The 27,961-nt window shown below is 40.8% G+C and overlaps 1 protein-coding gene and 1 pseudogene across 2 annotated transcripts in view; one reads left to right on the top strand and one right to left on the bottom strand.

Moving 5' to 3' along the window:
* Positions 1–20,029, bottom strand: part of LOC139588635 (uncharacterized) — a 38,239-nt pseudogene extending 18,210 nt beyond the window's left edge.
* CRADD (CASP2 and RIPK1 domain containing adaptor with death domain) overlaps positions 1–24,141 on the top strand; it is a 74,810-nt gene extending 50,669 nt beyond the window's left edge. For both annotated transcript variants that reach the window (XM_071423284.1, XM_071423286.1), the window contains exon 3: positions 23,624–24,141. In XM_071423284.1, the coding sequence (XP_071279385.1) occupies positions 23,624–23,919 (296 nt within the window). In that variant the 3' untranslated portion in view covers positions 23,920–24,141. The remainder of the gene's footprint in view (positions 1–23,623) is intronic.
* The last annotated feature ends 3,820 nt before the right edge of the window (positions 24,142–27,961 follow it).

The raw sequence follows: 27,961 nt of genomic DNA, 5'->3' as shown, positions 1-27,961 counted from the left end.
CCACCAGCAAGGAACATGCCTTGCCCACAAAATCTTGAAACTTCTTGGAGTTTGTTTGTTTCTGTTTTTTGTTTTTTTCTTTCAGAATGCTGAAATGCATGCGTAGCTGTGACATGTTTTCTATTCAGTGTCACCCCTTGCTGAGTTCTTACCTACACTGAGCCTGACTTTACTTACATTGCCCTGTTCTCTTTGAATGACTCTCTTTTTGAGTGTCTTGTCCTGCATAGTTAACTACCAATGTTAATAACTGAATCAGAGTGCACCTGATTTTTCAGCTTCCGGGCAGTCAGTCGAGCTAAGAATTAAGAAAAGACACCACCAAAAAAAAAAAAAAAAAAAAAAAAAAAAAAAAATTGTAAATGGAATTAATTCTATCTGGAAGTTACTAAGACGTAAAAGATGCAAAATTTGAATGTAGTTTCAACAAGCCACTTTCCAAAACAAATTTCATTTTAAAGCCTCAGAATGGTACATGTGTTTGTTAAAAGCCAGCAAGTGCAAATATATCTTTAAAATTAACAAGGAAAAACCAAACTATTTCTGGTTATTCAGAGAAAGGAGCAGAATTCATAAATCCCTGCTCTATACTAAAACAGACCTCATGAAAGTGTTTGAGTTGCTAAGAAAATTATTAAAAACTAAGAAAATGCTGAAAGCAAAATTGTCTTCACTATTTGACACCTCATAACTGTGTACTCTTGAATTATACCACAATATGTATGTATTTTCAGCAATAGCACTGCATCATTACAGTGAAATGAATATTGGAACAGGTGTGGAGCCTTCACTTAGGTTTCACTTAAGGCTTCCAACAAAGACAGGCAGTTTCTAACTGATATTTAGTTTCCCTGCAGGAAGTATACTTACCTTTGTGGTGAGGGCACAGTACTCTGCAATGGCTTTTCAGTGGGTTGGATTTTTTTCCTTGTTTTGTTCTACAGCTAGTCTTCACACTGAGCTGAGGAAGGGTAACATGTAATTTAATATAATGATGGTTATTGCAGAGGTAATTGTTGCATGGCTGATATTAAAGGGACGCTTTGCAGCTGATGAGCACTTCACTTCCCATTTCAAAGCTAAAAACCCCTCAACACAAACACACAAAGAAAGAGAAACTGCATCATTTAGATCTTTTTTTCAGAGAGCATTAAAGCATTCTCCAGTATGAGGAATATTCATTAACTGTCCTTGTATGTGATTTGCAGACATAAGCAACAAAGGAAAATAAGACAAAGCCACAAATGCTGTGATTGAAGATCCTATGTTACTGGCATAGTAACCGCTTTCTGAAGTTTGGGAATAAATGAGTAGATATTTTTAGACATTTTTTTCATAAAGGAGACGTACCATAATTAACATTTTCCTTTTTGTCATTACTGTTAATAATCCTACTTGTGTGCTGGCTGGGCTGTATGTCCCTTTGTGAGAGTATGCTCTGCTCTTGGATTAATAATTAGAGTTTAGCTGTATTCTGCTCTTCAGTTTGTACTAAGGTGTGTTCTGTTCATATGTACATTGCTTGACTTGTAAGGCAGCTGTCTTAGAGGGGAGATGTGAACTGGGAAGGGAAGAACAGCTTCTAGTTTCTTGGCAAAGCCTTCTAGATTTCCAACAAACCTGCAAGGCTGATTTGGTTAACATGCAAACTACAGAAGGTGATCTCAAGGACACAACCATTCAAAAGCAGAGCAGAAGAGGGCAGAACTGCTGTGATGTTCATATATGCTTAAATGGTTTTAATAAGTGGAACAATCTGTTGCCTGCTTGCACAGCCAGGTCATGAATTCCTTATCTTGTAAATCTCTTCTGAGACTGGGAAGTTTAGTAGAGCTAAGCTTCAGCCTCTTCAGCTCCTGGGGCTGACTACAAGTCCATAACATTTTCTGTAAGAAGTCTAAATTCAAAGCAATGGACAATATAAAATTATTTAGATTTTAGAACTACTGGGGGCGTTTAGGTTATCAGAACATACAAGATGGCAGTATTTCTCTTTACTTACCACCAGATACTTTGTGGTGTAGAATTGCCAGTTTTCAGTTGCCAAGTTATAATCCAGATTAGAATGAATTTTAGTAACAGCTAAAATTATTCTTAAACACAGCTTGTGTGTACACCCTTTTGAGACACACCAAGGACTTGTGTAAATGTTTTCTGTAAAGGTAAAGTATTCAGGTCAAGTATGTAGTATGCTCCTGGTGTCTTAAATTTAGGAATTTTCCTACACTTCAGCACTGCCTCTCTCAGTGAGTCAGGGTTGGAAATGATACTGATAGCCAACTGGCTTTTCTTTTAAGAAGATTCAGAATGCTTGAACAAACAAGTTGTGAAAGGTTCCAAAGGGAAATTGCCCAGACTGGAGCTTGTCTGTGGAGAGTTTGTCATCAAGGGGAATTCTTTGACATCTAAGAAATCTTTCACCAGCAGTAGACGTCCCTTACATAGAAAAAACACTGCCTTTTGGAAGCACTTTTGGAAATATTTGAACTGGGAATGACTAACTAATTGATTACTGGGCCTTTTCTACCACAGACTTTTTTTTTTTTCCTTCTTCATCTTCTTTTCACTTGTTTGTTTGTTTGTTTTATTTTTCTTTTTAAACCAGGCAGTTAAGAAACCAAAGGCATTCCTGGCCAGGATGGTTTCCTCAATTGACTGAATATTCCCATTTCCTCCCTTGCTTCCACTGGCCCCACTGGGACAGAAAGTTCTGCTGCACCTTGCTCAAGACTCATCCCCTTTAGCAGCTCACATTGAGAGTTTCACTATTCATTTGCAGACCCTTGATCAACCACTGGCTGTCAACAGAGGCAGGAGGCTAGAAAGCTCTACAAGCCCTTGGTGTCTGAGAGCAGCCAGAGGAACTGCTTCACTGGGAGGGACAGAGAGGTCAGTTCAGTCTTCTGGAACTGAGGGCTGTGGTTTCAAACCTCCTTGTAAATGAATTGTCAGTGTAGGAATGTTGTGTGAAGGGTGTCAGCAAGCAGCACTAGTTCTCATATCTCATTGCAAGGGCTATGACATTGTGTGCTTTTGAAATGAAGTATTTATCTGGTTCTGGAAGAGAATTCTAGGCTGCAAACCACGAGTGGAGATATACCTCCTTGTGGCCCTGTGTTAGGCTTTTGTGTTTCTGAGGGGCTCAGCATTTCTCATTGCTTTGTTTTTTGCTCAGTCTGCCAGCTGCTGTGGACCATGCTCTCAGAAGTCTCATTCACCCTGTGCACAGCAAAGAGGGAGCCTCAGCCTTCAGGAAAGCATCTGGAGGTCCCATGAAAATCCAGTCTTTGAAGTCTCCCATGTTGTACTTACCACTTTTCATTTGTTCAGACCTCTGTGGAACTTCCAGCTGTTTGAAGAACTCTTCTTTTTTTCTTTTTTAGCACACAGCACAATACCTTTCATCAGCATCTTTTCCCTGGAGTGTTGTTTGCATTTGCCTGTTTCTCTCTAGAGCTTGCTTACTTCTGAAGCTTGAAGTGCTCTGCTTGCAGTATTGGGGCAAGTCTCCCACTCTGAGTCAATTCCAAGATACAGAACTAGTCTTTGCTCATTTTTTTACCTTTGCTACCTTGTCAGGATACAGCATTTCCTGCAAGATGACACATCAGAGTAGATAGGTGACAGCTCCCCTGACTTCTCAGGGGGTTTCCCTGAAGCTTCCTGAGCCTCAGGAAAAATTATCTTTTCAAAGCTCCTCTCAGCATCCTCTGAGGCTGTGTCAGCATTTTACTCTACAGCTTGTATTTCTTGTTTGAGTGCTTCAAGCTGCTAGTCATTTCTTCCTCTAGTAAGATCACTTCTTTCTCAGTCATGCTTGACAAGAAGCTTGGAATTGTCTTCTCTTGAAATTGTCTTATCTTGATGAAGATATTTAGCTTGCATGGGCCTCAAGTGCTCTGTCTGACAGGCAATTTAATGCTGAATCCTCTGGTTCCCCTTTAAATGGCACACATTTCTGTCTCAAAGAGCAGCTGGAGAAGAGAGAAAAATTTCCTTGTTGGCATTTTGTGATCTTGATAATTTGACAGGCACCAAGGGAATTGCAAGGGCTGCCTGTGAGAATCTACTGGGACAACATATGACTGCTTTCAATTGCTATAGTGCTCAACACCATCCTTCTCTCTTTCCTCAGCATCTTCAGCCTTGAGATCCAGAGAGAGGCTATAAATGAGAAATGAACTTACATGAAAATCACAATGCAGTGTCTGAGCATTATCAGACATTGAATAGGTTACTTTCCTTCACTTGGAAGGAACAGCTTAAGTAAAGTGAGTATTCATATGTGTGTGAAACAGACTGGCAAGGTGAACTTTATTGCTATGAAATATTACCAAGGCACCTGCCCCATACAGGTTTTCTGGTATTGCTGGCAGGTGGTTTTGTGGGAGAGCTTTGCTGAGCTTCTCTGTCTGCAAGGAGGCATCTTGAAAGGGCTGCAATGGAGGGTTGAGGACAGTTTGTAGTATTTTAAAGTGTCAGTTTCCAACTGAAGTATTTTAATGTAAGCTTACTTAAAAGCAGTAGTACCAGTCAGGAAGAATTTTACAAGCTGAACATATATTTTTCTGTTTGACTTCCCATGTGTAGGTTGCAGTATTTACTAATGTTCAGTGATGGTACCAGAGCCCAAATTTGGTTTTTATCACAGAATTTGCTTTTTATGGTCACAAAAGGTGGAACTTGGAGGGAGACTTTTTACAAGGACACATTGTGACAGAGCAAGGTTTCAAACTGAAAGAGGGTAGGTTTAGATTAAATATTAGGGAGAAATTCTTAGTAAGAGTGATGAGGCAATGGAACAGGTTGCCCAGAGGTGTTAGGGATTCTTCATTCCTGGAAGTGTTCAAGGCCAGATTAGATGGGGCTTTGAGCAACCTGGTGTACTTAAAGGTGCCCCTGTCCATGGCAGGGGGATTGGAACTTTATAGTCTTTTATGGTCCCTTCCAACCCAAACCATTGTATGATTCTAACTAGACTGGCCACTTTCACTTTCCTTTTTAGGGGTTATTTTTAAAGTGTTTCACTTTCTGGCTCCCCTCCATTTGACCTGTGGTGTAATGTTTGGACTAGAGATGCTTCTGGGGAAACATTAAATCCAAACAAACTCCTTTCCACCCTGTTTTTCATGAAATCTTTCTTGGATGGTGACTAAAGTTCTATTTTTCCATTACATTCTCTATTAAACACAGACACGCACTAGAGATCTCATGGTTAATAACTTTCCCAAACTAAAGCAATTTTAAATGCTCTTTTGTTTGTTGTATTTTGGAAGGCAGTTAGAAACACAGTGGTGCTTACTTGTTTTGTTTGTTTAATTTTTCTTTGTTTTGGGAATTTGGGGGAGGATTGTGATTTTTTGGCTTTGCTTTGTTTTTCCTGAGGATGAGATGGAAGAAGTGAGGAATTGGAAACACTGGAAATCCTTGGCAGAATAAATTTTTCCCCTTGGTAGTATGTCTGGAAATGAGAAGAGACGAGTTGTTAAAGGATTGGTGTGTTATACTGTGATTTATGGAAACTTTCAGCAGTGACAATGCCTTCAATCATACCTAAGGACATATGAGTTCCTCCTTTCTCAGCAGGCTGATGTGTTAGGTGTTCCTGCAGCCATACAGATGCCACACAGGCAAGCTCTGGGACTATTTTGAAGAGATATCTTTACTTTTATAGGGAGTGCAGCAAAAGCAGAATGAAATATTTAGATCTCACTATCAGGAATTTAAATAAATTAGCCCTCGATTACTGATTCTTCACTAGATATGTTCCAGTAAAGAAGAAATGAAAGTCAGAAATGGAAGAGGAGAGGGGACTAAATAATATGGGTGGAATTGATGTGAAGATTTGCTGTAGCTGTGATCTGCCTGAACCTTTGCTGAAGCCTGGCTTCCCAAGAAGTTGCATTGTTTCTCTATCTTGCTTTATCCATGCTTTATTAATTTATTTCATGTCTCATAAAATCATCAACTCAGGATGCTATAAAATCTCTGCTTGCTTTGCCCATGTCTAACATATCTATCATTTTCCTCCCCACACTCCACACCTGGGATAACATGGCAAGGGGTCTCCTCATGTCTTCACAGGTTGCCTTTGTGTCAGGATCCTTAAATCAAATAGTTTGCTTTGTATCCTATTGTTGAATAAAATATGTATTTCATATGTTGCTTTGCTAGTGCAAGCATCTTATGAGACATTCTTCCTGCTGGACTGTTTTTTCAACAGTATCTGGTTTGAGTTGATGAATCTGAGAACTATAATCTGTATTTTTATTATGAGCTTCTTGGCACTGATGTGTAATAAATTTACTTCGTTACCCCATCCAAGAGAAATACTGCTAAGTTGAGGGTCATGAATGTTTCATATCAATATCCTGTCTTTAATAAATCCTAGTAACTTCTGCAAAAAATCTGTCTGCTTTCTGTTTTGGGATATTCAGGAAGAAAAATATGGAAAAATGAAATATGTTAGTCTGAGACTTCCTAGCTTTTCAGTGCCTCTGTCTTCTTTGTCTTCCTAGTTGATATCTCCAGGATGTTCTAATTCATCCTGGCTGGAGCTGAGCCCAGGGACAGAATGGGGTTGGTCCATCCATACTTACTGGGACTCACTTGCTAAAATGTTTTCCCTTCTAGCATTTTAAAACTTCTGCTCTCTGAATCCTAAATTCTTTATATATAAGAGTATCATACCCAGTCAAATATTTTCTCTCCATGGCAGTGGCAAGCAAAAGACAGTATGAGACTGGTAGGGTTGTGGAGTAGTGGCAGAAAACCTACGTGATAGGAACCATGTGGTGTGCCTGGCATGTGGCACATGATGAAGCCTGCAGGCACTGCTGATGGGAGTAGTAAAAAGACTTTCTCAGCATAACATTGCCTAGTCCTTAGACTCTGCTAGTATTCCTGTCTTTCCAACAGGCTGACATCTATGCTGGCAGCTTGTTCTGATTTACTTTGTTGGGGGTGGACAAACAACCTTCAGGGTGAGCTGATGACTTTGCAGTGTGTTCATCTAAAGTGTAAGAAAGTAGATTAAATAAGGATATATTAAGACAGTATGGTTTTATTCTGGTCAGTTTCAGGAGACGATCCATGGGGCCTCTGCTGGTACAAAAACCTGGAACAGGGGAAGATTACATCTTGCTGTACATCAATAGGTGTAACACCACCTGTTATCCACACCTAAAACTCAAGCTATGTTCTCATAACAAATGAAAGCTATGGCACAGTACTTTACAAAATGAGCTGTGATACCAAGATTTCAGTTTAATTTGGAAGATGGTACCAGGATGTTATTTCGTAGGTGGGTTTTCTGGACTGTTGTGACTTGTCAAAACACACTTCAATCAGTCAGATTACTGGAATTCCCTGGGGGAAGGCAGCCTTCAGAGGAATTAAAAACATATTGTAGCAGCACAAATAGTTTTCTTGCCTGTTGCATAACAGGGTGACTTGCTTGGTTATTCCATGGTTGGTCCTTTCCATGCTGAAAGAAGTATTTAGAAACAATAGTCTAGACTACACTTGGCCTGATCTTTTTTTTGAAATCATGTTTCAAAAAGTGAGGGAAGAAACCAAATTAAGGTGAGCATAGGGAATTTCCTAATCATCTCGTACCCTGACAAAAAGGTTTGCTGTTTATGTGAAAGACAGGAGGCATGATTTTGCAATTACAGCATATGATAAAAGCTCCAGAAATCTTGACTTTTTAGTTCCACCACAGATCTGTCTACCATTCCCTCCTTTTCCTGCCCTTTCCTTTTTTAAAATTGGTCTAGGAGGACCTTGGAGTCTTGTGAGGAAGGAATCACAAGTTGTCTGATGTTGCAGAATATCAGGACCCATTGGTTTTGTTCTGCAACACACCTAGATTTCCTGCCACGAACAACAGTAGGGTGGATCTAGAATCAGACCATTGTGTGGGTGGGGATGCAGGACACTTCATGTGCTATCTAAATAAAGATATTACATGTTAGTATTGCTTCAGACAGAAAATGTCTACAGTGTTCATAAACTACCCTTTGCTTTGGGAAATGGGACTGACACCAGATATTAAAACCTGAAGCTCATGACTTTATCACTCGTGGTTTGGTTTGCTTTTCAGCTCACCGAGCAATACTTTCCTGCTCTAAATACAGCTTATCACACCAAAAATCAGTGCTGCTATTGCAGCTGCAGTGACAGCCCCTGCTTTGAATGAGATATTCCATGTGGAAAGTAGCAATTCCACATAGCTCAGCTCGAGGCTCACTGAAGCTAAGGAGGACTGCTGGCTTGGCTGATGCATGCTTCGTGCTGCTTAATTTGGACTGACACCATAACATCTGACCCAGTGGTGCTTTATTGCTGGTGTAGGGTTGCTGTGTTCCAGCTCCAGTTGCTGGATCAACATTTGCTGTTGGTCTGCTGAGAGGTGCGTGTGTATTCACGCAGTTGGGGTGTTCCTTCTGCTATTTCTAGGAGCAAGCAAATGCAGAAGTATGGAGGAGAGAGGATGCTGGTTGTTCATCCCCAGAACTCATCATGTTTCTAAGAGCTGTATTTGTGTTGGTTTGTCTGGAACTTCCACCAACGAGGTCACAAGGTTGGATTTCCCCTTGTTTCACGTTTTGTAGATAGTTGTTGAGTTTCAGGAGTTTCACCCTGCTGCTGCGTCAGGGTGGCATGGAGTTACAGCTTGCTGTGCTAGTGAGCCCTCCTGTGCTGTCAGAAGGAGGGATATCCAAAGGAAACTGTGCTGCCCTGTGGTCACAGCACAACCTTGGAGACTGCTGGAAGGGTCCCAGTCAGCTAACAACCTAGCCTTTTAGGACATTCCTGGACAAAAATATATATGAAGAAACCCCAGCTGATGAAGGAATAAACTAAATAAGTATGTGTTTCTGTCACTGTCTTTTCTGGGACAGTCTTGCCTTATGTACTTGCTATTGCAAATGAGATTTGGGGTTGTTTCTGTGTCAAAAGCTTTTTTTTATGGGAGATGTGGTACAGCTAGAGTGATGGGTCACCTTCTACACCTGGTAATGCAGGCTCTGTACTGAGTGAGTTTTTACCTGGGAATTCAAATTTTCATGGTAGTCTCAAAAAGCCCCCAGCAAAACAACCCTTCAACACCACCACCACCAGTTAGAGCAGGAAGATGGCTGTAGGTAGATAATTAAAAATTGTGTCATGTTAATTATATAGTCTGGCTAGGTGTATGCTTCTGTAATATCAAAAATAATACTTTGAAGGAGGAAATTAGGGAGATGGCTATTTTTGCATTGGTAAAGAGAGCAGCAGTCTGAAAACAGCTGGGGGCTGGTTTGGCAGCAAAATCTTAACCCAGCAGCCATCATGCTTTGCCATCTGCTCAGACAAAGCACACGTGAAACAAGGCTGACTCCTGAGTTGTCACCAAGCCAGTGTGTGGTACATACACACACTGTTCTTGTCAGTGACTGAAGGGTCCCAAACCTGCTCAGAGCCCTGCCCATCAATGCCATTGGAAAATCAGTGGCCTCAGCACCTTTTTCTTACCAGCTGCACCCATCTGTGATGCTCTCTCCATGCAGGGGAAGCCCCTGCAGCTTTTGGCTGCTCTGGTCCTCTCCTTGCTCACCAGTGCTTTCCTCCCTCCTTCTCAAACATGTGGAGGCAGTGAGAATTAACACTGGGAAGTGCAGAGCCAACTGGCAGAAGGAAAGCCTGACAAGCTGTGCATCTACACTGGGATTCAGGGTTTGATTTATACAACTGAAACCCTGAAAAGAGGTTTGAAAAAATACAGCTAGAGAAAAATTCAAGCTGACCTCTTGCCACACAGCTGGAATCTGTGCTTAGTGAAACAGAGGTACCAGGCTTTTGCTATCTTCCACACAAAATGACAGTATTAACTGGACCCTTATTTAGGAAATTTTAAGTTTAAAATATAGCTTCTGAATCTTACTGGGCCAAAACAAAACAAAACAAAAAAAGCAACCAAACAAAACAAACCAGTAAAAGCTCCCTCTTGGTGGAATTTTTTTGTGGGTTTTTTCCAACAGAAGCTGAGGAAAGCATTATTCTCTGTGTCACTCTCCTTCCTGCTCAAAATAATGGGGGAAGGACAGAAAAAGTTGGAAAAGGAGGAGAAAAAGAAAAAAACAAATGGGTTTTTTAAAAGTAGGAGGGGATTTTTGTAATGGAAAAACTTGCAACATACCTTTGACAGACAAGTCCACCTATCTAGCAGGAGGGCTGCATGCCTGCCCAGCAGGGGTTGGGGAACAGACCAGCTGCCTTTCTCTGGTGGGCAGATGTGGTGGTAGCACATTGTCCCAGCTCCAGAATCCTCCAGCAATTGTAACATGAGGCAGGGAGGAGAAGAGAGATTGAGAAGGTGGCAGAAGGTGGGAATAGACTAAGTCAGTGCTAAGAGTAAGAGGCCAAAAGGAATCTACATTGTGAACTGTCCTGGAAAAACTATCACTTTGTGTAAATGCAGACATCAGAATTTGATTCAAAGGTATATTTTTCCATATTAAACCCAATGCCTTAAAATCCCATGTGAAGCAGCTGGCAGAGTAGAGGTGAGGTGCAGATATGTACCTATTTGTTTGCATAACATTTCAGCCTTTCTCGCTCAAATAGCAAATGACCCCTTTGGTTGTCTGCTCCCTTTTTTTATCTGTACCTTAGTGGATTTCCATATTCTAGTATGCTCAGTTCCTTACTCAAGATTACTTGGGACAATCTATTATTTACTTTTCTGGGACCTGGTTAATTAAGTCTTTGATTAAAACTGCAGAGGTGAAGCAGGGCTCCATCAGCATCTGAAGATGGGCACCTTTCAAAGCTGTGGTGATGAGTAGGAAATCCAGGATAGATGAGCTGCTGGGCTGGTGGCTCCTCTGGTGCTCTTCCTTTTTCACCTGTGTAGGCTCAGCTCTTTGGAGTTATTTGAACGTAATCCTGGCAAACTCTGTGTATATAACCTAATACATACAAAGCCTTTTTCACAACCCACACCTGAGACTGCAAGCTCCCCTCCCTAAGTGTTTGTGTTTAGCAGAACATCTCCCCTCCCAGTCACATGGAGAGCATGCAGACACTACAGTGTGGAAGCCATAAAAGACAGTAGGTCACATACAAGAAAGGCTAGGAGGCTGATGGTTGAGGGTTCCTGGAAAGCCTGGGATGCTGTATAAATGAGGTCACATCTAAAACATCTTCAAATATGTTTCTAAAGCAAATGTTGCACAATTAAATTAAGGCTGCAGAGGAATAAAAAAGTAGAGATAGATTTGTTTTTCTGTTGAGGAGCACAAAGATGTTATATTTAATGATTCACACTGAAAAATGTGGACTTCAAAATTAAAGCCACAGCTGTGTTGTCAGTCAAAGAAAATATATTGGATTGGGACATACAGAGCTGTAGACTGCTGTGTAAAACCTGAGGAGTTCTCACTTTCTCTTTCTAGCAGAGATATGTATTTTCCTGGGCTTTCTGGTTTGGTCTAATGTGAACATTCATGCAGTAATTATCTTTTTTCTCAGGGTCAGAGACTGATAACCACTAGAGCTGTGCTGCAGATTGCTTCAGCTGCCTCCTGCTGTCCCTGCATGTAGCTCTGATCTTACTTGATAGATATTCTCAAGCTGTGTTCCTTAGGGTCTTTGAAAGAGTATTCTGTGGGTTTACAGAGCTACAATTTTTTTTTTTCAGTTGTGCCTCTGAGACATTTCTCTATGTTGCTTGAAATTCCTTCACCAAGCTTTTGTTCAGCTGTTCCAAACAGACTTGCTCCCTGTAAAATCTGTGCTCCTGCCTTACTTACAGACACAGGCATCTTTGGTTGACTGAGTTTCTCTACTTTCATGTGGAAATACTTGCATGACACAAAGAGCCGTATTAAAAATGGCTTCTACTTTCTTTGCTTGTTTTACAGAGGGGGTCTGTTAAGTCTCTTTGTCAAATGCTTTAGACCTGGATTGTTTAAAAAGGAGGTGTGGCTTCTTGAGGTAATCTAAGGATACTTGTCCCAAGACTCACAATCTGCCTGCACAGAGCTTCCTGAAAACAGTAAGGCTTTTTACAGTTTTCAGCTTGACTATTCCCATTTACTTGGCAATTTTTGACATGAAAACCTTTATACCTGTATAAATGCCAAGATGCCTCAAGCAAGGATTTTTCGTGGGGTGCCTGAAGTTCTCAAATGTCTCAAATACAGTATAAATATCAGTATGTAATGCCTAGTAAATAGCATATCTTGAAAAGCCTGAGTTGTAGCAGTACCTTCATGTTCTTGTCAACCTCTTTTGAGTAGATAAGAAGCCCCCATTTTCAATCAGCAAGACTGAATAAAGATACTTAAATAGGTCAGTCTTGTGGCTTTAGCATTCAACTCCTAGGCTCTGTTACAGACTTAGAAAGCTCGAATCTCCTGAGATCAGAGAACACCAAAGAATTGCAGCCAAATTTTCATCTGTCTTCTGCACTTGGTGCTTGTAAACTTGCATATGAACCCTCTGTTATTAGGATATTTCCACACACTAAAGTGCAAGTGGAAGGCCCAGTTAGGTGGGTGGGCACTGTGTGGTTTATACACAGCACAGCTGGGTTTTCATACGTTGGCAGAAGGAAGGAAGTGGCAGAAGGAAGGAAGGAAGTGGCAGAAGGAAGGAAGTGGCAGAAGGAAGGAAGGAAGTGGCGGAAGGAAGGAAGTGGGGGAAGGAAGGAAGTGGCGGAAGGAAGGAAGGAAGTGGCGGAAGGAAGTGGCGGAAGGAAGTGGCGGAAGGAAGTGGCGGAAGGAAGGAAGGAAGGAAGGAAGGAAGGAAGGAAGGAAGGAAGGAAGGAAGGAAGGAAGGAAGGAAGGAAGGAAGGAAGGAAGGAAGGAAGGAAGGAAGGAAGGTGGGTTGGTTGTTTAGAGTTGTGGTGGTAACATTTTCAACATTATGGAAAAAAAGCATCTTGATTTCTTTGTTTCTGAGTTTGTAGAACTTAAAAGATGTTTGCTTAAGCAAAGAAAAAATCCTTTTTTAACATTTGCTTTCCATTGTTACCTCTAAGAGGTTCCTGTGATGTCAGTTGTCAAGGAAATAACAGCCCTGCTGTCTTGTTTGTGGCAGGATTTCAGGTTTAGTTCCTTCAGGGACACAAACATCACTTGTATTTCTGCATGTTTGGGGCAGAAGAGATTGGTCTAGTTTTTAGTTCTGCCTTTTTGTTTTGTTTCAGCCTTACTTAGATTAGACATAGCTGTGCAAAAATCCCAAACCAAGTAAAACAAATCTTTTATGGTCTACCAATCTTCCAGCCTTTTCATTCTGGTGTTAAAACATTTTTATTTCTGATTTGTTAGGTACAAAAGCCAAAATGATTGACATTTCAATTCTGGATCAAAGTCTGGCAGCTAGTAGACTACAGAACTATGAGGGAAAATGTTCTCTATGCATGAGACATGAAAATTAATTGTTTAAGCAAAATATTTTTTCAGATGTTTAGGTTTTGCATATGAATCATCCCACTAATACTAGCATAAATCTTCTACAAATAGCCTAAGTAATGCAAATATTTGCCAATACCTTGTTTAATTTTGAACTTACTTCAGTTCCTTTGGCAAAGTGCTATTCCTGAGTGAGTAGAAAAGTAATTGGGTCCTCAGCCCTCGAGTGCATGGTTGCAGCTGTGAGTCATCTCCTTACTTTCCCTGCTGTCTTGGGATCTCTAATGACTGCAGAGGATCAGCGTGCTGTGTCACCCGGCAGCAGCCATGTCACAGGGCAGCCACGAGCCCTGCAGCTGAGCACATGCTGCAGGGTGTTATGTCACTGCTGACTCAAGGAGGGAAATAAGTGCTCATCCAGTCCCTGCTGGCGTAAAGTGCTCTCTGAGTTAGGACCTCGCTTTCGGAAATTACTTCACCCACTCTCCCGTTTTCACCCTTTTCATACCAGGGTCAAGTGACAGATCCATGACCTGAATTTGTAGAAATGAAATTTTAAAAAAGGAATGAATTTGACTTGTATGTATCTAAGACTTCCATATACTCTAATTAAGATTTTGAAAAATTAGGGGGATTTGTGTATACATATATACATACATACATACATACTATATACATATCTATATCTACATGTGTGTATGTGCACACACACAAATACATTCTAACATTTGCTTTACAGAGAACTAAAAGTCTTGTGGCTGTGACCTTCTAAAATTACAGCCCTATTGGATAGCTAAAATTGCTGTTGGACAGTATGGATCTGTGAAACCAGCCATGAGATTCCAAATTGATTTCTTGCGTATCTTCAACTGACTTGGCACTTGAGAGGGCTGGTTGTGATGCTAAGCCTCCCATTCATCTGAAAATGGAGAGAAGCAGGTGATGCCACCTCAAGCCCTCCTTCCTGACACTCGTGGAAAGCACTGTCTTCTGACTCAGGCTGTTGAATTGCATTTGGCAAGCCAGGCATAGCAACTGATCGTAGCTGAGCATTGTATTTTAATACTACTACCTTTTTTTCCTGTGGATTTTGAAATGCTAAAAAGCCTACTGAAGTTCATAAGCATTTCGAGCACTGATACAAAAAATGGAAGAAAAAAAATAAACCAGCAGGGGTCTATGTCTGTGTTGCTTATGGCATTTTGTGGAGTCTTTTACACCGATGCAAAATGTCTTTAAAAAGACACTAAACAAACCTGTTGCACTTTGTTTATTTGTTTTGCAGGGATGTAAATGATTAAATAAAATGCCAAGCAGTGGAGGATTCAGCAGAATGATAGTACTGTTTTAGCTTGCTCTGCGTGGCTTGTTCTATTAATACATGTTTGTGGTCAGAAAGGAATGCAGTCTCACTTCACTATAATATATGCAGTATTAATTTTGGTTTGACACCTGCCAGGCAAAGATCCTCACCAGCCAAAGGCATTCTTCACAACCAAGCTCCATCTGTTGTGCAGATCTTTGATATTTCTAATGACTTGAGCCAAAGCAAAAAGAAGAGCCAACTTGAAGGAAAAAAAAATCTTGAGGAGGAATGAATAGTTCTATCAAGGCTAAATATAATGGCTTATTGTCACATTTGGTTTAAGTCCTGTGAGGGAAATATGTGTGATTAGTTTTGTTTTAGAAGTAAACAGTCCTTCATACTAGCAGTGTCATTGTTGTTGTTGTTGCATGAAAGGAGTATTGATAGCTGAAGTTCAAACACGTGATTTTATTGCTGAAATGCTGTAGTCTTTAGAAAGATTTCTTGATAAAAGTTGCTAGTAAAAAAAGTTTACTCACTTATTGTACTCAGCAGATTAAAAGCCTAAGGAATCTTTGATTCTTGCATGCAAAGGAGCAGCAGGATTAACACTTGCCTCAGCTCTTTGAAAGACAGCTCAGGCTTTTTGAAATAAGCATTCAAGTAATGTCTGTCAAAAGAAGATAGCTTCCAATCCCTTGACAAAAGTTGCATGATGATTTTGTCACCTCACTGACAAAACAATCATTAATTGCTCCAGTTAGCTTTGTTTTTCACTTAGAGTGGGTGAATTAGTCTGTCAGAGCTGCCCAACCCACAAGGGTAAATATTTGCCTCCTATGATACCATGAGACATCTACAACAAATATGAATGTATTTTATGATCATCACAACTTCATATAATCACCTGCTGATCATTTATTTTTATTTGTGATAGCGTGGAGAAGAAACAACTTGACTAAGAAATTATGGCTCTGTGGGCTTCAGATCTTTAATTAGTGGTTGAAAGTTCTGTATTATCAAGCACCATTCAATTCACTAGGAACTGCAGAGCATTGAAAACTGTATAGAAATGCAGTGACATACTTCAGAATTTGATTTTTTCAGCATTATTTGTAGGGTTGTCTGTTGCTGTAACTGCTGGCCTGTAAAACAAAACCTCTCATCTCTACTCTTTCAGACTACCAAGTGTCTTTGTGCTGTCTAGTAGTTCCTGAAAGCTTGAATGTTCCACAGAACCTAACAATTCAGTAGGTATTTCTTTTTTCCCTTAGTGTATTGCTGCATGCTGAACCTGTTCATGCATTTGTATCAAAGGTACACTGCAAAGATGCCATCATTAGCTGTGGTTTCAGTGCTCATGCATATTACTCACTTATGTATGACAATATAGAAATCAATAGGAAATATTAAGCAAATTTTACTTCTACTTCAGTGTCTAGAGCAACATCAAATGCAAGCTATAAAGCCACAGAATGATTAAATCTAATCCTGACTGTAATGTAGGGTCATCCTGCCTGAAAAGAGAGTAAACATTATATTGTGTTATGTTTCTGTTTACTTTGCATAGGTGCTCTTTTCCTTGCTTGCATCTGCAGCTGCCACTTATTTATGAAATTAATTATTTGATCTCACAGTATATAGTAGTAGAGAAATACTGTGTGAGATTGTAATTAATTTCTTTTCATGGGAAACAAAATAACATCCACACTATTAACTGCTGAAACTTCCTCCCTGCTCTTTCCAGTAAAATGTGAACAAAGATGTGAAAACTCGATCTCTTTCAGTTCCTTAAACATGGGGATTGTTCCCTATGGCTTGAAAAGGATGGAAATTGAATAGAGAATTAATTCATTTACAGACTTCTCTGACAATCTGTTTAATATAGATTATACTGAAGATTATCAGTATTGCAGAGATCTGTAGAGGTACAAAACCTGTAGGAGAGATTAAAACATATCCAAGATAACTGTGTGGCTACTGAAACTGAATAGTGGGAATACAACTGAAAACTTTTGTCATGAAATCTGAATGTTTATGTTTCAGATTTTAGCAGTCTGCTTCCACATCTGCAGCTACTAGGCAGTCCTTAGCAAGTGATAAAGAATGCATGAATTAGCTGCTGGTACTGAGCCAAAATAGAAACATTTGTGTTCTTGAATTGCCTGTAGATTTACAAAATTTTATGCTGTTTTTCTTCCCCTAATACCCAAAATGTACTTAACGTCACAAAGTGTGGTATTTTAGAGCTCACAGAGGAGAAGAGCTGCCAACAAATGAAGATATATGTACTTTTTAATTACACCACCAATGCAGAGTCCCAGCAAGCTTTTGGCAGGAAGGAGCTGAATTTGGTACCTTGGGTGGATTGTGCTTCACTTCAGGGAAGTGCCATAGATTTAGTTACCAAAGGATCATGGTCACAATTTATTCTGCATATTGGCTGTCATATGTATGGTAGATTCCAGTTTTTTAGAAATAAGACAGAGAACTTAGTATCTTTTAATTCAAGTCACAAAAACCAGTACAATGAGGAAGAATGCAGCCAGTCTTAAAATGTATTTCATATTTGCTTTCATTTTGATTAGTGCCTTTCATAATTTAATTAAGATACTTGGAAATGTAAATTACCATGACAGAAGTATACTTGAGTGTGTTTTATGATCACTAATTGACAAAAGTTGCTTTTATTCATGTAAATTCTGTATATAACGTTTGCATTCATCAGATCAGAAGTTACCAAGTTACAGAGACTGTGAAGCACGACTACTCAAACAAACATAAAATTCTCTTGTCTGGCACTCCAGTCATTTATGGCTGCACGCTGGCTTATGAATTTGAATGTGATGTAGGAAGAGGGCAGGCATTTTCCTGCAGTTTCACCTGTTAATATAGTGTTGGGAGAGTACATCTGAACAAAAAAGCAGCAGAGCAACTGTACTAATGGAGACTTACTGTAACCTCCCATTTTCTTTTCTAACGAATCAAGCCAAACCATCCCCTGCAGTTACCCAAGAATTTCTCTTTATTCCATCCTTCTCATCAGGATCTCCACCATAATCTTATGGTTCACTTCAGTGATCTGTAGCACTTACTGGGATCCCTCAAAATGCTTCTTCTCTGCTGTCCCTTTGATCCAGCATCTCTGGCAGCTCAGGGCAGTTGCAGCTTCTAAAAGTCTCCAGTCTCTCCATTAGTGGGAACATTACATAGTGTCCTTCAGTTCAGGTTCTGCAACCCCACCTTGCTGCTCATGACAGCCTGTCCCAACCTCATCTGCCAAGGGTTATCTTTCTTCATCACACACTCTCGCTGTTTTGCTCACTCCAAGGGGATTTTACTCTAAAGCAATTGTACCTATTTATGTGCACGTTGTTTGCTGTTGTGACATTCAGTCAGTAAATAATTTCTGTAACATAGCATGGCTGCCAAAACACACAGCACACAGCCTTGGCAACCATGCCCATTCTGTACCCAGTGCTGGCTCTGTGGCTCAGGCTAGTTGAATAAGTGGGCTGGAGGGAAGCAGAACCTCACACTACATTCATTATTAGGGATGTTTTCCTTTAGCTGAAGTGCGCTACATGCTACTGATGGCATGTTAGCCATGATGGTACTGAGGAGCTTCAGAGTCCCTTTTAGCTTAATTTCCTCTAGTAACCAGGGCCATGCACTCCTCTGCTGTGGGGTGTTGTGTGTATGCATGTACCCCTATAGCCTCTGAACCTCTTGTCCAAAATCAAGAAGCCTGTCTGTTTGCTGTTGAGTAAAGGAGCAGTTTCATGAGTGTCTTGAGAATAGGTAAGCAGCTGGAGAAGACCTGAAGTCAGCTGTAGGATTCACGTCCTGGGGGGGGAAACTGAGGCTTCTTTGGTTTGCTGCTTGTAGAACCTCTTAATCTAACTTTACCACTTCTCAGGGAAGAGCTGTTCTCCAGATGCCAGAAAAGATGATTAAAGAGGACTCTGAAATGCTTGCTGTGAACTCTTCAGAAATCATGCTGAGGATCTGATAAGAGGGTTCAGTGAAGAGCAGTCAGCGTCTTGAGTCCAGATTGCGAAGGACTCCACACACCTAGCGGGGAGATGCTGAGGCCAGATGCATGCCCAAGCAGTTACTCCTCTTTACCGTCCCATTCCAGTTATGGAAGGTCTGAAGACCAGACTCTCTGACATGTTTCTGATGTGATTATATAAAAATTAGAGTATTTTCCTAGCATTGTTCCTGCCAAGGGCTCTTGCATGCTTCATTTCAGCATACTGCTTGATTCCCAGGAGGGTTTTCTCTCAAGCAGGTGCTGTACTGGAGGCTAGGAAGCATTCTTGACCTTCCCAGCGAAATCTTTATCTTTTTTCTGTAATGATTTACCCAGAGAAATGGACTATGTCTGTGCACCTCAGCATCAGAATGTGCAGCTCAGAGATAGCTGGATTCCCATTTCCTCTTCCAGAGCTCCTTCTGTCTTATCCAACAAGTATGTACATGGTCCTTTAGGTGGGTAAAATACAGAGGAAGTGCTGGAAGAGAGACCAGTCTACAGAAACACCTTTCCCAACAGACAGATTTATTAGTTATTAGATAAAAGATGGGTCATGATATATCCCTGACTCTTCAATTGTCTCCCGAACTGCCTGTGGCATTGTTCTTATAGGATTAGGCAGCAACTGACTGAGACTTTTTCAGTACTTTCGATTCAGGTGCAATTTCCATCCAAGTCCCTCTTACACAGCAGGGACCAAAACCCAAAAAGTTGAGTTTGTGTTAAAATGTAATGACTTTGCAGGGGAGAAGTCTCTCTGAAGTGCCAACAAATGCTTTTGGTCATGCACAAAGAAGTCACATGTACATAGAGAAGGGTTCTTTAGCTAAAACTGTAAGGCACATTGGGCCCCAGCAGTTCTGAGGGATCAGCTGGGTACTTCACAGGTCACCCAGAAATGCCTCAGCCCTTTTGACTGCTGCCTCCTGTGTGGGCCTTATCTTACATCCTCCCATTTGTGCCAAGTGGGACACAGCTGAGGTGAGTTTGTTTTCTGTCCCCCTGATTTTTCCAGTATCTTCTTGGTGTCTCCTACTGAAAAGCTACAGAGGTTCTGAAGAAAAAAAAAAAAAGCAAAATGGTGACTGTCTGCCTTTGCCCCATGTGGTTTTTTGTATCTTTGTTATTTGGGTGACTCTGTTTTGTCTGGTCTATATCTGTGATACTATTTATATCCAGCTCTGTCTCCTGTCCACACTCACCAGCACCATTGTAACTCTTGGTTTGTCCAATGGCCTGGAAGTACAGATGTACACATAGGCCACAAGTTGTCAACATCTCCCGTTTTTTAACTGGAACAATTAGGATAAAGCTTAGTGTGGATGAGCTTCCTTCAGCAGCCATGGGGAGAGGCACATTCCCTCATGCTACAGCTTTGACTAGAAGAAGCCACAGGTCTTTCTCTGGGTCAGTTTCAACTTCACAACCAGTGCAGAGAGTGTCCTTCCCATCTCCAGCCCTGTGGAAGGGGATTTTCATGGTCCCAAGAACCAGGTGGCTGGTGGTCCCAAGAGAGCACCAGGCTGTCTCTCTCCCCAGCACAGAGCTGTTGGCTCCTCAGGATCTTAGTGGCTTCAGCACGAGCAGCGAGACTTCAGCCTCTAAATCTCTGCGGCATGCGGCCCTGGCACCCTGCAGCCTGGACCATGCCCACAGCTGGACAGAGTGTTTCACTTGGTGCTCTCACTGGAGGCGACAGCAGCACAAATTCCTTCTCCAGAGCAACCCTCAACACCCTCTGGTGGTGCCCCAGGCACCACCTCTGCTCCTTCCACATCTTCCCATTTTTACCAGCACAGTCCTCATTTTGCTAAGCGGAAGCGCATGCCTGACAGAAGAAAAACTTGACCTTTTTTTTTTTTTTTTTTTTTTTTTCAAAAATGAGGTCTCAGTATCCTAAAAGTACCTTTCAAATGCAACTGCAGAATCTGCATAATTGAAACTTCTGCTCTAATCTCATCACCTCCCTCAGGCAGTTCCTGACAAGTGGAGATTATAAATGAGAGTTTGTAGTAAACATAGCTAAAAGAAGGTGTCTTTATTATTTTTGCAATATATTCAAAGCAGTTTGGGCATGAGCACAGAGAACTCATTTCTATTTCACCTCAAATGCCATTATGTTTATTAAATTAGGAGTAGCGTTAATCCTAGAACATATCGAGATCTTTTTGTGATTTTGCATTTGTCATAACTGAAAGATCTCACTAAATATTTCTCTATACCTCTAAATAATATTGCCTGTCATGTAATATTTATCTCCAATTTTCCTCAGTGTTTTTGTATCAGAACTGAAAATGAGCTATCACAGAAAATAAAATGGGACTGAAATACCAGTCCTTTGTATTAAATTTAACATTTGGCTTCTGTCCCAGAGTTTTCCACATCCATATTAGAATCAGATGGTAGTGTAAGATGAAAAGATCTCCTGGATGGGTTTTATTCTGATCCTTATTAAAGGGCTGATAACAGACTGAAGGCAAGATAGTTGTTGTAGTAAAAAAGTCTGCTTAATATCAAAGGCTGGATGGACAAGCTGACATGTATTATTGTTAGGCCTTCCTGCCTGGTCACATTTCAGTATCATAAAATCATTCTGCTAGTGGATGTGACGTATGAAAACTTCAGTGTGAGAGCAAAAAGCCCAGGCTGGCAGGTATTGCTGCTGTGGGTACACAGTAGCTGACCATAAGCCAAAGAAAGGGTGTAATATCAAAAAGTATTGTTGGTGACAGCACAGTGTAGCTATATTTATTTTATTCTCAGCTATTTGCATTCATGAAAGACACTGCCTTGTCCTTGACTTGCCTGTGAAACTGGTATCACATCTGGTGTGACAGCATAGGGCAGCCCCACAGGTATTGCTCAGCCTTCTTCAGAAGCTGTGCATCCTCTGCCCTATCCACAAACCAGCACTTGCCCCAGATTCCTTTGGCTGTCTGGAGACGGAAAGATGAAAGAGACCTAAATATTCTTCAGAAAGTAATTTTCTCTTTACTCAAAGTAGCTTTGTATAGTTCTTGTGTATTATTTGGCTGAAATTGTACAAACATTTGCAGGCTCTGGGCCTTCTATGCAAAAACAATACTTTTGATAAAATGAAGGAATGGTGCTTTTTGGAGTTTCTGTTCTGCTGTAGTGGAGACTGTGAGCATGATATTGGAGCTATAAATTAGATTTTGCAAAGCAGCATTTCTGTAGGGAGTCTGCTGCTTCAGACCAACAGGCTGTAATCAGCATTTTTCAAGGGGGTATTTTGCCCATGTTTTGTTGCAGTATCTTCAGCAAGAGAAGTAGAGCAGCAATTGCAGACTGCATTGACTCTTTGTTTCAGTTTTTGATCACAAAGGCTATCAAAGAACAAATATGCTTTGTAGGTATTCTGTGCTGCTTTTCTAAATGCACCTTTTTAAAGGCTGGCATATGGTTTGAACTTATAGGCAGAGAATGATTTTGCTGTCACTGGCTGTTTACATCATCAACATCAACATTTGAGCTTGTACCTAATGCTCCTTTTACAATCAGTGGAGAGAAATGTGCACATTTAGAGGAGTTGAGTATATTATTCTGATTATTTTAGACATCTTTCCAGTGAAAGGATTTGTATTTTAGAAGAGTCTATTTCTCTTCTCAGCAGTAATTAATCCTAGCATATTTAGTTCAGGAGGTTTTACCTGTAGTTAGGTGAGCTGGATCCCACACAGCATGTTTCTGAATACTATGTATTCTCACTTGACTGCTGACACTTTTTTGTATTAATACTTTTGGGGTTTTATTTTAATTATCAGATTATCCTAGGGAACACATAAAGAGATCAATTGTGAATGCAAAAAAACTTCATTCAGTCCCTACAAGATTTTTACTGCTGATAATTACAGCTATCTAATGCTTCCTATGAAGGCTGTTTTGGTAGTTGCATTGATCCTGTCCTCCTCAGGTTCCAGTTCAATGTGAAGTGTCTCTTTGGATGAAGAGTGCATTCTCTTGGGTACGTGGACAATCCTAAGGGACCTAACATCAGGCAAAAATCTCTGAGAAAAAAGGGGACCTCCTTGCATTCTCCTGAAAACATCTTCAAAGAGGTCAGATGAGTGGAGCTGTAGCACACGCATGCCTGATTTCAGGAATGTTACAAGATCTGAGAACAAGAACTGAGGGATAAGGAAGCATAATTTGTATTTGTGAACAGTGTTGATGCCCTGTTCATTTGGGTTCATCTGAACCATGCTTATGGCTTCATTCAAATAGAGGAAAAGCCCTCAAGGCTGGTCTCCTCAAGATGAGTTTGCCATGAATGACAGGGCAGAAAGGGTTAAGTGGTGTCTTAGGACAGAATTTCCTGCAAACAACCCTCTGAGAAAAAAAATAGTGTAATAACTATTAACTAAGGAATCAAAGTTATTTCTGAAGTGTATAAATGGAGTCCCAGAAATAGGAGTAATAAGGTATTATTGGTCCCATGTTTGTCACTTGTCACTGTATCATACTGGTGCAAGCATATTGAGGATGATGGCTGCTGGAAACAGGTTCCCTGAAAACCTTTCTTGTTCACTACCCCAAAATTTATAATTACTTTTGGAGGTCTTTGCTTTGGTGTACAGTTCTGATGTCTGGGTTACTGACATTGAAAACCACAAGGCTCCCTAGTATGGTCTACTGAGCATTAGTTTTCCTCTGATTAATCTTCTGGTTGATCATGTTATTAATTTTTCTAGGTAAATATGTATTCTGTTTCTTTAATTAATTACCTCTTTTGCCTCAGCTTTGCTCATTCTTGTTCCCTTCTTTGTCAAGGTCTCCCATTAACTCTTGCAGCATTGCCTAGTGACATACATGCTTTTTCTTTCTCTTTTTGTTTTTTCCCCTCTTTTACAGACTTCCTTGAAGTTGCACCATGCATTTTGAAGATGTCGCCAACAGATCAGCAGCTGAACAAGCTGGCAAGGAGGCTGGGACCTGAGTGGGAGCATGTGGCTCTGTGCTTGGGTTTGTCCCACACTGACATCTATCGATGTAAAGTCAATCACCCTCACAACCTGCAGTCACAGATTGTAGCTGCATTTGTGCTGTGGAAACAGCGCCTGGGGAAAAAAGCAACAATCCAGAGCCTGCACTCCAGTCTGATGGCAGAGGAAGTGGATCCTTCAGTGATACAGTACATGCTTGAGTGAAGCCATGCCATTTATTCAGAGCCTCCACAGGTTTCGTTCAATTCAGTGAAGAGGATGGAAATGTATGTTGAAGATTGGATGCTTCAAGCTGTAAAAAAAAATGGGGCTGGGAACTGTGATTTTATTAAGCTTAAACATTCCAGTTTTCTGTGGCATCTTGTGACTTGTAATTCTTTTCATGCCAGATTATTTTTTAGCAGGCATTAAAAATGGATCACTCTTTCCTGTTCCCTTTTGTGCTATTTCAGTGGGGATATAGGGTGACAAAGTTCTTGCAACAGGTAAGCCTGCAATGAGTTCAGCAAGGTTTTCGATTTCACTGAGGGAGTAAGACTTGGTTTAACTTATTTTCTGGACTATGTAGAAGCCTTTTTACTGCTGTTTCATGCTAGTTGCCTGATATAACAGCAAGAAATGAGACTAATCACCATTACTAATTTAACAATTTTACAACAGTTATTGCAGGTGGCTAATTTCACATTTATAAAAGTTTCAGCATGTAGAGTTTCTTGCTAGGATAGATGGTTGGCACTTTGATCTGTCTTTGAAAAAGGCCCTAAGTGGAAGTAGCAGGAATGTAGTGTGCCTGTGAGGGTTTCTGCTGTTATAATTTAATAGGTGTAGGTTTCTGCAGGCAAGCCCTATGTGCATATGCCTTGTCACAGGTGGGAAGTTCTCAAAGACACACAGTAGAAAAGTGACCAGAAGTAGGCAAGAACCAGGTAAACTGTGCAAGAAGCAGCCTAAAAAAGGAGACAACTTCTAAGTTGTCCATTTTTGTCTCTGCTAATAAACTGGGAGACCTCGGGTGCCTGCCGAGTCTTTGAACTGTGCTCGGTATCCAGGCAGCCTTGTTTCATGGTGAGGTCAAGCATCCACAGGCACATTGCTCTGACCACTGCACACCCAACAGGGTCGGGAATTCTGCGGGTCCTTGCTGGTCAAAATGAACTTCCCAGTGCTCTCCCTCCAGCTTCCCTCCAGCCATCCACCAGGCTCATTTGCTTTCTACCAGCTTTTCTGCACCAAGTGGGGGCAGCTTTGACACTGCTATCCTCAGTTCTTTGCCAGTGTAATTGTGCCACCAATGAAAATAAGATTTTATGCAGAAAAACAGTGAAGCCTATGTTCTTTTCCTCCTTCTCTTCTGTCATGGAGATTTTATTCCTGCTGGGAAAAAATACTGAGATCTTTGCTGACCAGGCAAGGGGGGGATCAGTCTGCAGGATATCCAAAGGCAATGGGAGTGACCAGATACTCTCTGAGGCCTATTGATAAGAGGCAGAATACATTTGAATTCTCCCTGAGCAGTTTGCTGTACAGTAAATGATGAACAGAATTTTGATGCTGAGTTTCAAGGGCTATTTATGAGCAAGTTACTTTAGACTGTTTCATCTACAGAGTCATTGCCAATTTCCCATCCTGCAAAATTTGCTCTAATTTCACAGCTTAACAGCCTTGTCTGAAGTTTTTACTGGGGCAAGAATGAACTTCACTACTTTTCATTTAAAAAAATTTGTTCTTTTTATATGCAAACTTTGAAATACATGGGAAATTAGAAAAGACAAAGAGATTTTAAAGAGATCCTATATGCCTTGGTTTTTAGAAGCATGGAAACAGAAAATATATTCTGTCAGGATCTGGCTCCTGCAGGTTCTGAAGCAATCTGGTAATATTTTGGTTTTAATCTTCTGTATCGATTCTGACCTTCAGTAAATTGTGAAACTGTTATACCTCACTCAGATCTTAACTAGGCATATTCTACTTCCAGAGATTAACTATATCAAAAATTCCAGATAAACAAGGTAAATTATTTAGGGTTTGAGTTTTATTTTTTCTTTTTCATAATGCTTTAATGCCAACATGTTCTTTTTTAGGTGGAAAACCATCCCAGAGCAGGTGTACAGACATTTGGCAAATTCATATGAGCACAGCCCAGCACAGGGAGTGGGATGAGAACTTTGAAGCAATTCTGACAGTGAGCTTGACAGGAGCATGGTTTACGTATTAGGGAAGAGAGGCAAAGCAGTCTTCCTGGCAGCAGTTTGGAGGAAAAAAAGCTATAGATGGTTGACAGGAGGAACTACTGAAAATGTGATGTAGAGGAAGAAGTTGACTCCCGGTGTCATAAATGTAAGTACTTTATCTTGCTCTAAACCAACAAGGACCAAGTCTGAACACAGGCTGGCCTTCAAGGCAGTTCATCCCCAGTTAACCCAGAATGAGCACAGTGCTCCAAGGAGGCAACCAGTCTGGGCAGTAAAGCAATGTAATGGGCACACTCACATGACCCTGATACCTTCTTCTCTGGGTGAACTTTGCATTTCATGTTCTTAATTTCATGAAATCATAGGACGGTTTGGGTTCAAAAGGACCTCCAAGATCATCTAGCTCCAACGCATGTACCATGGGCACCTTTCACTTATACCAGTTTGCTCAACGCCCAATCCAGCCCGGCCTTGAATGCTTCCAGGAATGAGGCATCCAAACATATCTGGGCAATCTGTTCCAGTGCCTCATCGCCCTCACAATTAAGAATTTCTCCCTAATATTTAATCTAAACCTACCCTCTTCCAGTTTGAAGCCACTCCTCCATGTCCAATCACTACATGTCCTTGTAAAAAGTCCCTCTCAAGGTTTCTTGTAGGTCCCTTTTAGATAGTGGATGGTGCTATAAGGTCTCCCCATAGCCTATTCTTCTCCAGGCTGAGCAGTCCCAACTATCACAACCTTTCCTCGTAGGAGAGGTGCTCCAGCCCTCTGGTCCTCTTGATGGGGCTTCTCTGGACTCACTCCAGTGCTTCTATATCCTTCCTGTATGTGGACTCCAGAGCTGTTAGCAGCACTCCAGGTGGGGTCTTATGAGAGTGGAGAAGAGGTAGAGACTCACCTCCCTCAATCTGCTGGCCATGCTTCTTTTGATGCAACCCAGAATATGGTTGGCCAATGTCAGGTTATCCATAACTAATATACTTAGAGTCTTTTTAATGGTTAAGAAAGCAACCTTCAGCAGGTATGAAATTTCATGCCAAATAAGGCTTCCTTTCAAGCCAGGTATCTGTCTGGGTATCTGCTATGAGACACTGGAAACCTGATGGGTAAGTGTCATATCAGGTAATTTCTCCAACTTCTTTAGGTGGGCTAAATCGTACAGCCCTTGCACCTGGTACTAAAATTATAGGAGCCACAGCTAGACAAGGATTATAAAACCTGGCCTCTCATATTGTAGAGCAAAGCATATAATTAATAATTTATAGTTGCTTTCACATTCCCAGGGCCTAAATGAATGCTGTAATACTTGAGTTGCAAATATTGAAGGGAGAGGTTTACTTGTTTTATGAGATTGTTTCCATTGCTGATATTTTAAATTCATGGAAATGTTCCTATTAGACTCTTCATTTTTATTAAAGCTTGTTTTTGCACTACACAAGTGCAGGGATGCATTTAACTGACAGTAGTATTTCTTTAACTCAATGGATTTTTCCATCCACTTAAAAATATTTTTCTTCTGTATGTAATGCTTTATTTTGCACAAGGATGCAATTAAGACAATTTAATTCTTCAGATGTATAGTACAGCCTCTTTTTCTCTCATAGAACACTCAGAAGATCTTAAAATGTTTATTCTTTTCTGCTAATTTAAGACCAAATGTTATTTATTTAAATCTCGTGGGCAAACCTGCGACTTGAGTATTGTTCAGGACTGAGGCAACTCAGTGAGTTTCCCTGTCTCTCCCTTTGCCTCAAACTCCTTTGTGCCAAAGTTTAGGTGATGACAGGAGACTTGCACAGGGGCTCCTGTCCTCCCTGCCCACTGTGCACCCAGGACTGGTGCAGGGGAACCCTAGTTCCACCACTTGTGGTGAGGCGTGCAGCCCCTTTGGGCTTTGGGATGGAGCATGAGTTTGGCCAAGGTGAGCCAGCAGAAACTGCTCTCTGATGTGTTCAGGTTTCTTAACCAATGTCAAAAAATCCTCACTAGTGAAACTGGTATTATTGGTATCTACTTATTTGTGGCAGAGTTTAGGAGCTGCAAGACAGGA

Source organism: Agelaius tricolor, unplaced genomic scaffold (assembly GCF_023055355.1).
Source record: "Agelaius tricolor isolate 1412-34295 unplaced genomic scaffold, bAgeTri1.0.p SCAF_3, whole genome shotgun sequence".
NCBI lineage: Eukaryota > Metazoa > Chordata > Aves > Passeriformes > Icteridae > Agelaius > Agelaius tricolor.
Note: the sequence above shows the minus strand (reverse complement) of the source record. Positions and strands in the feature narration are given on the sequence as shown.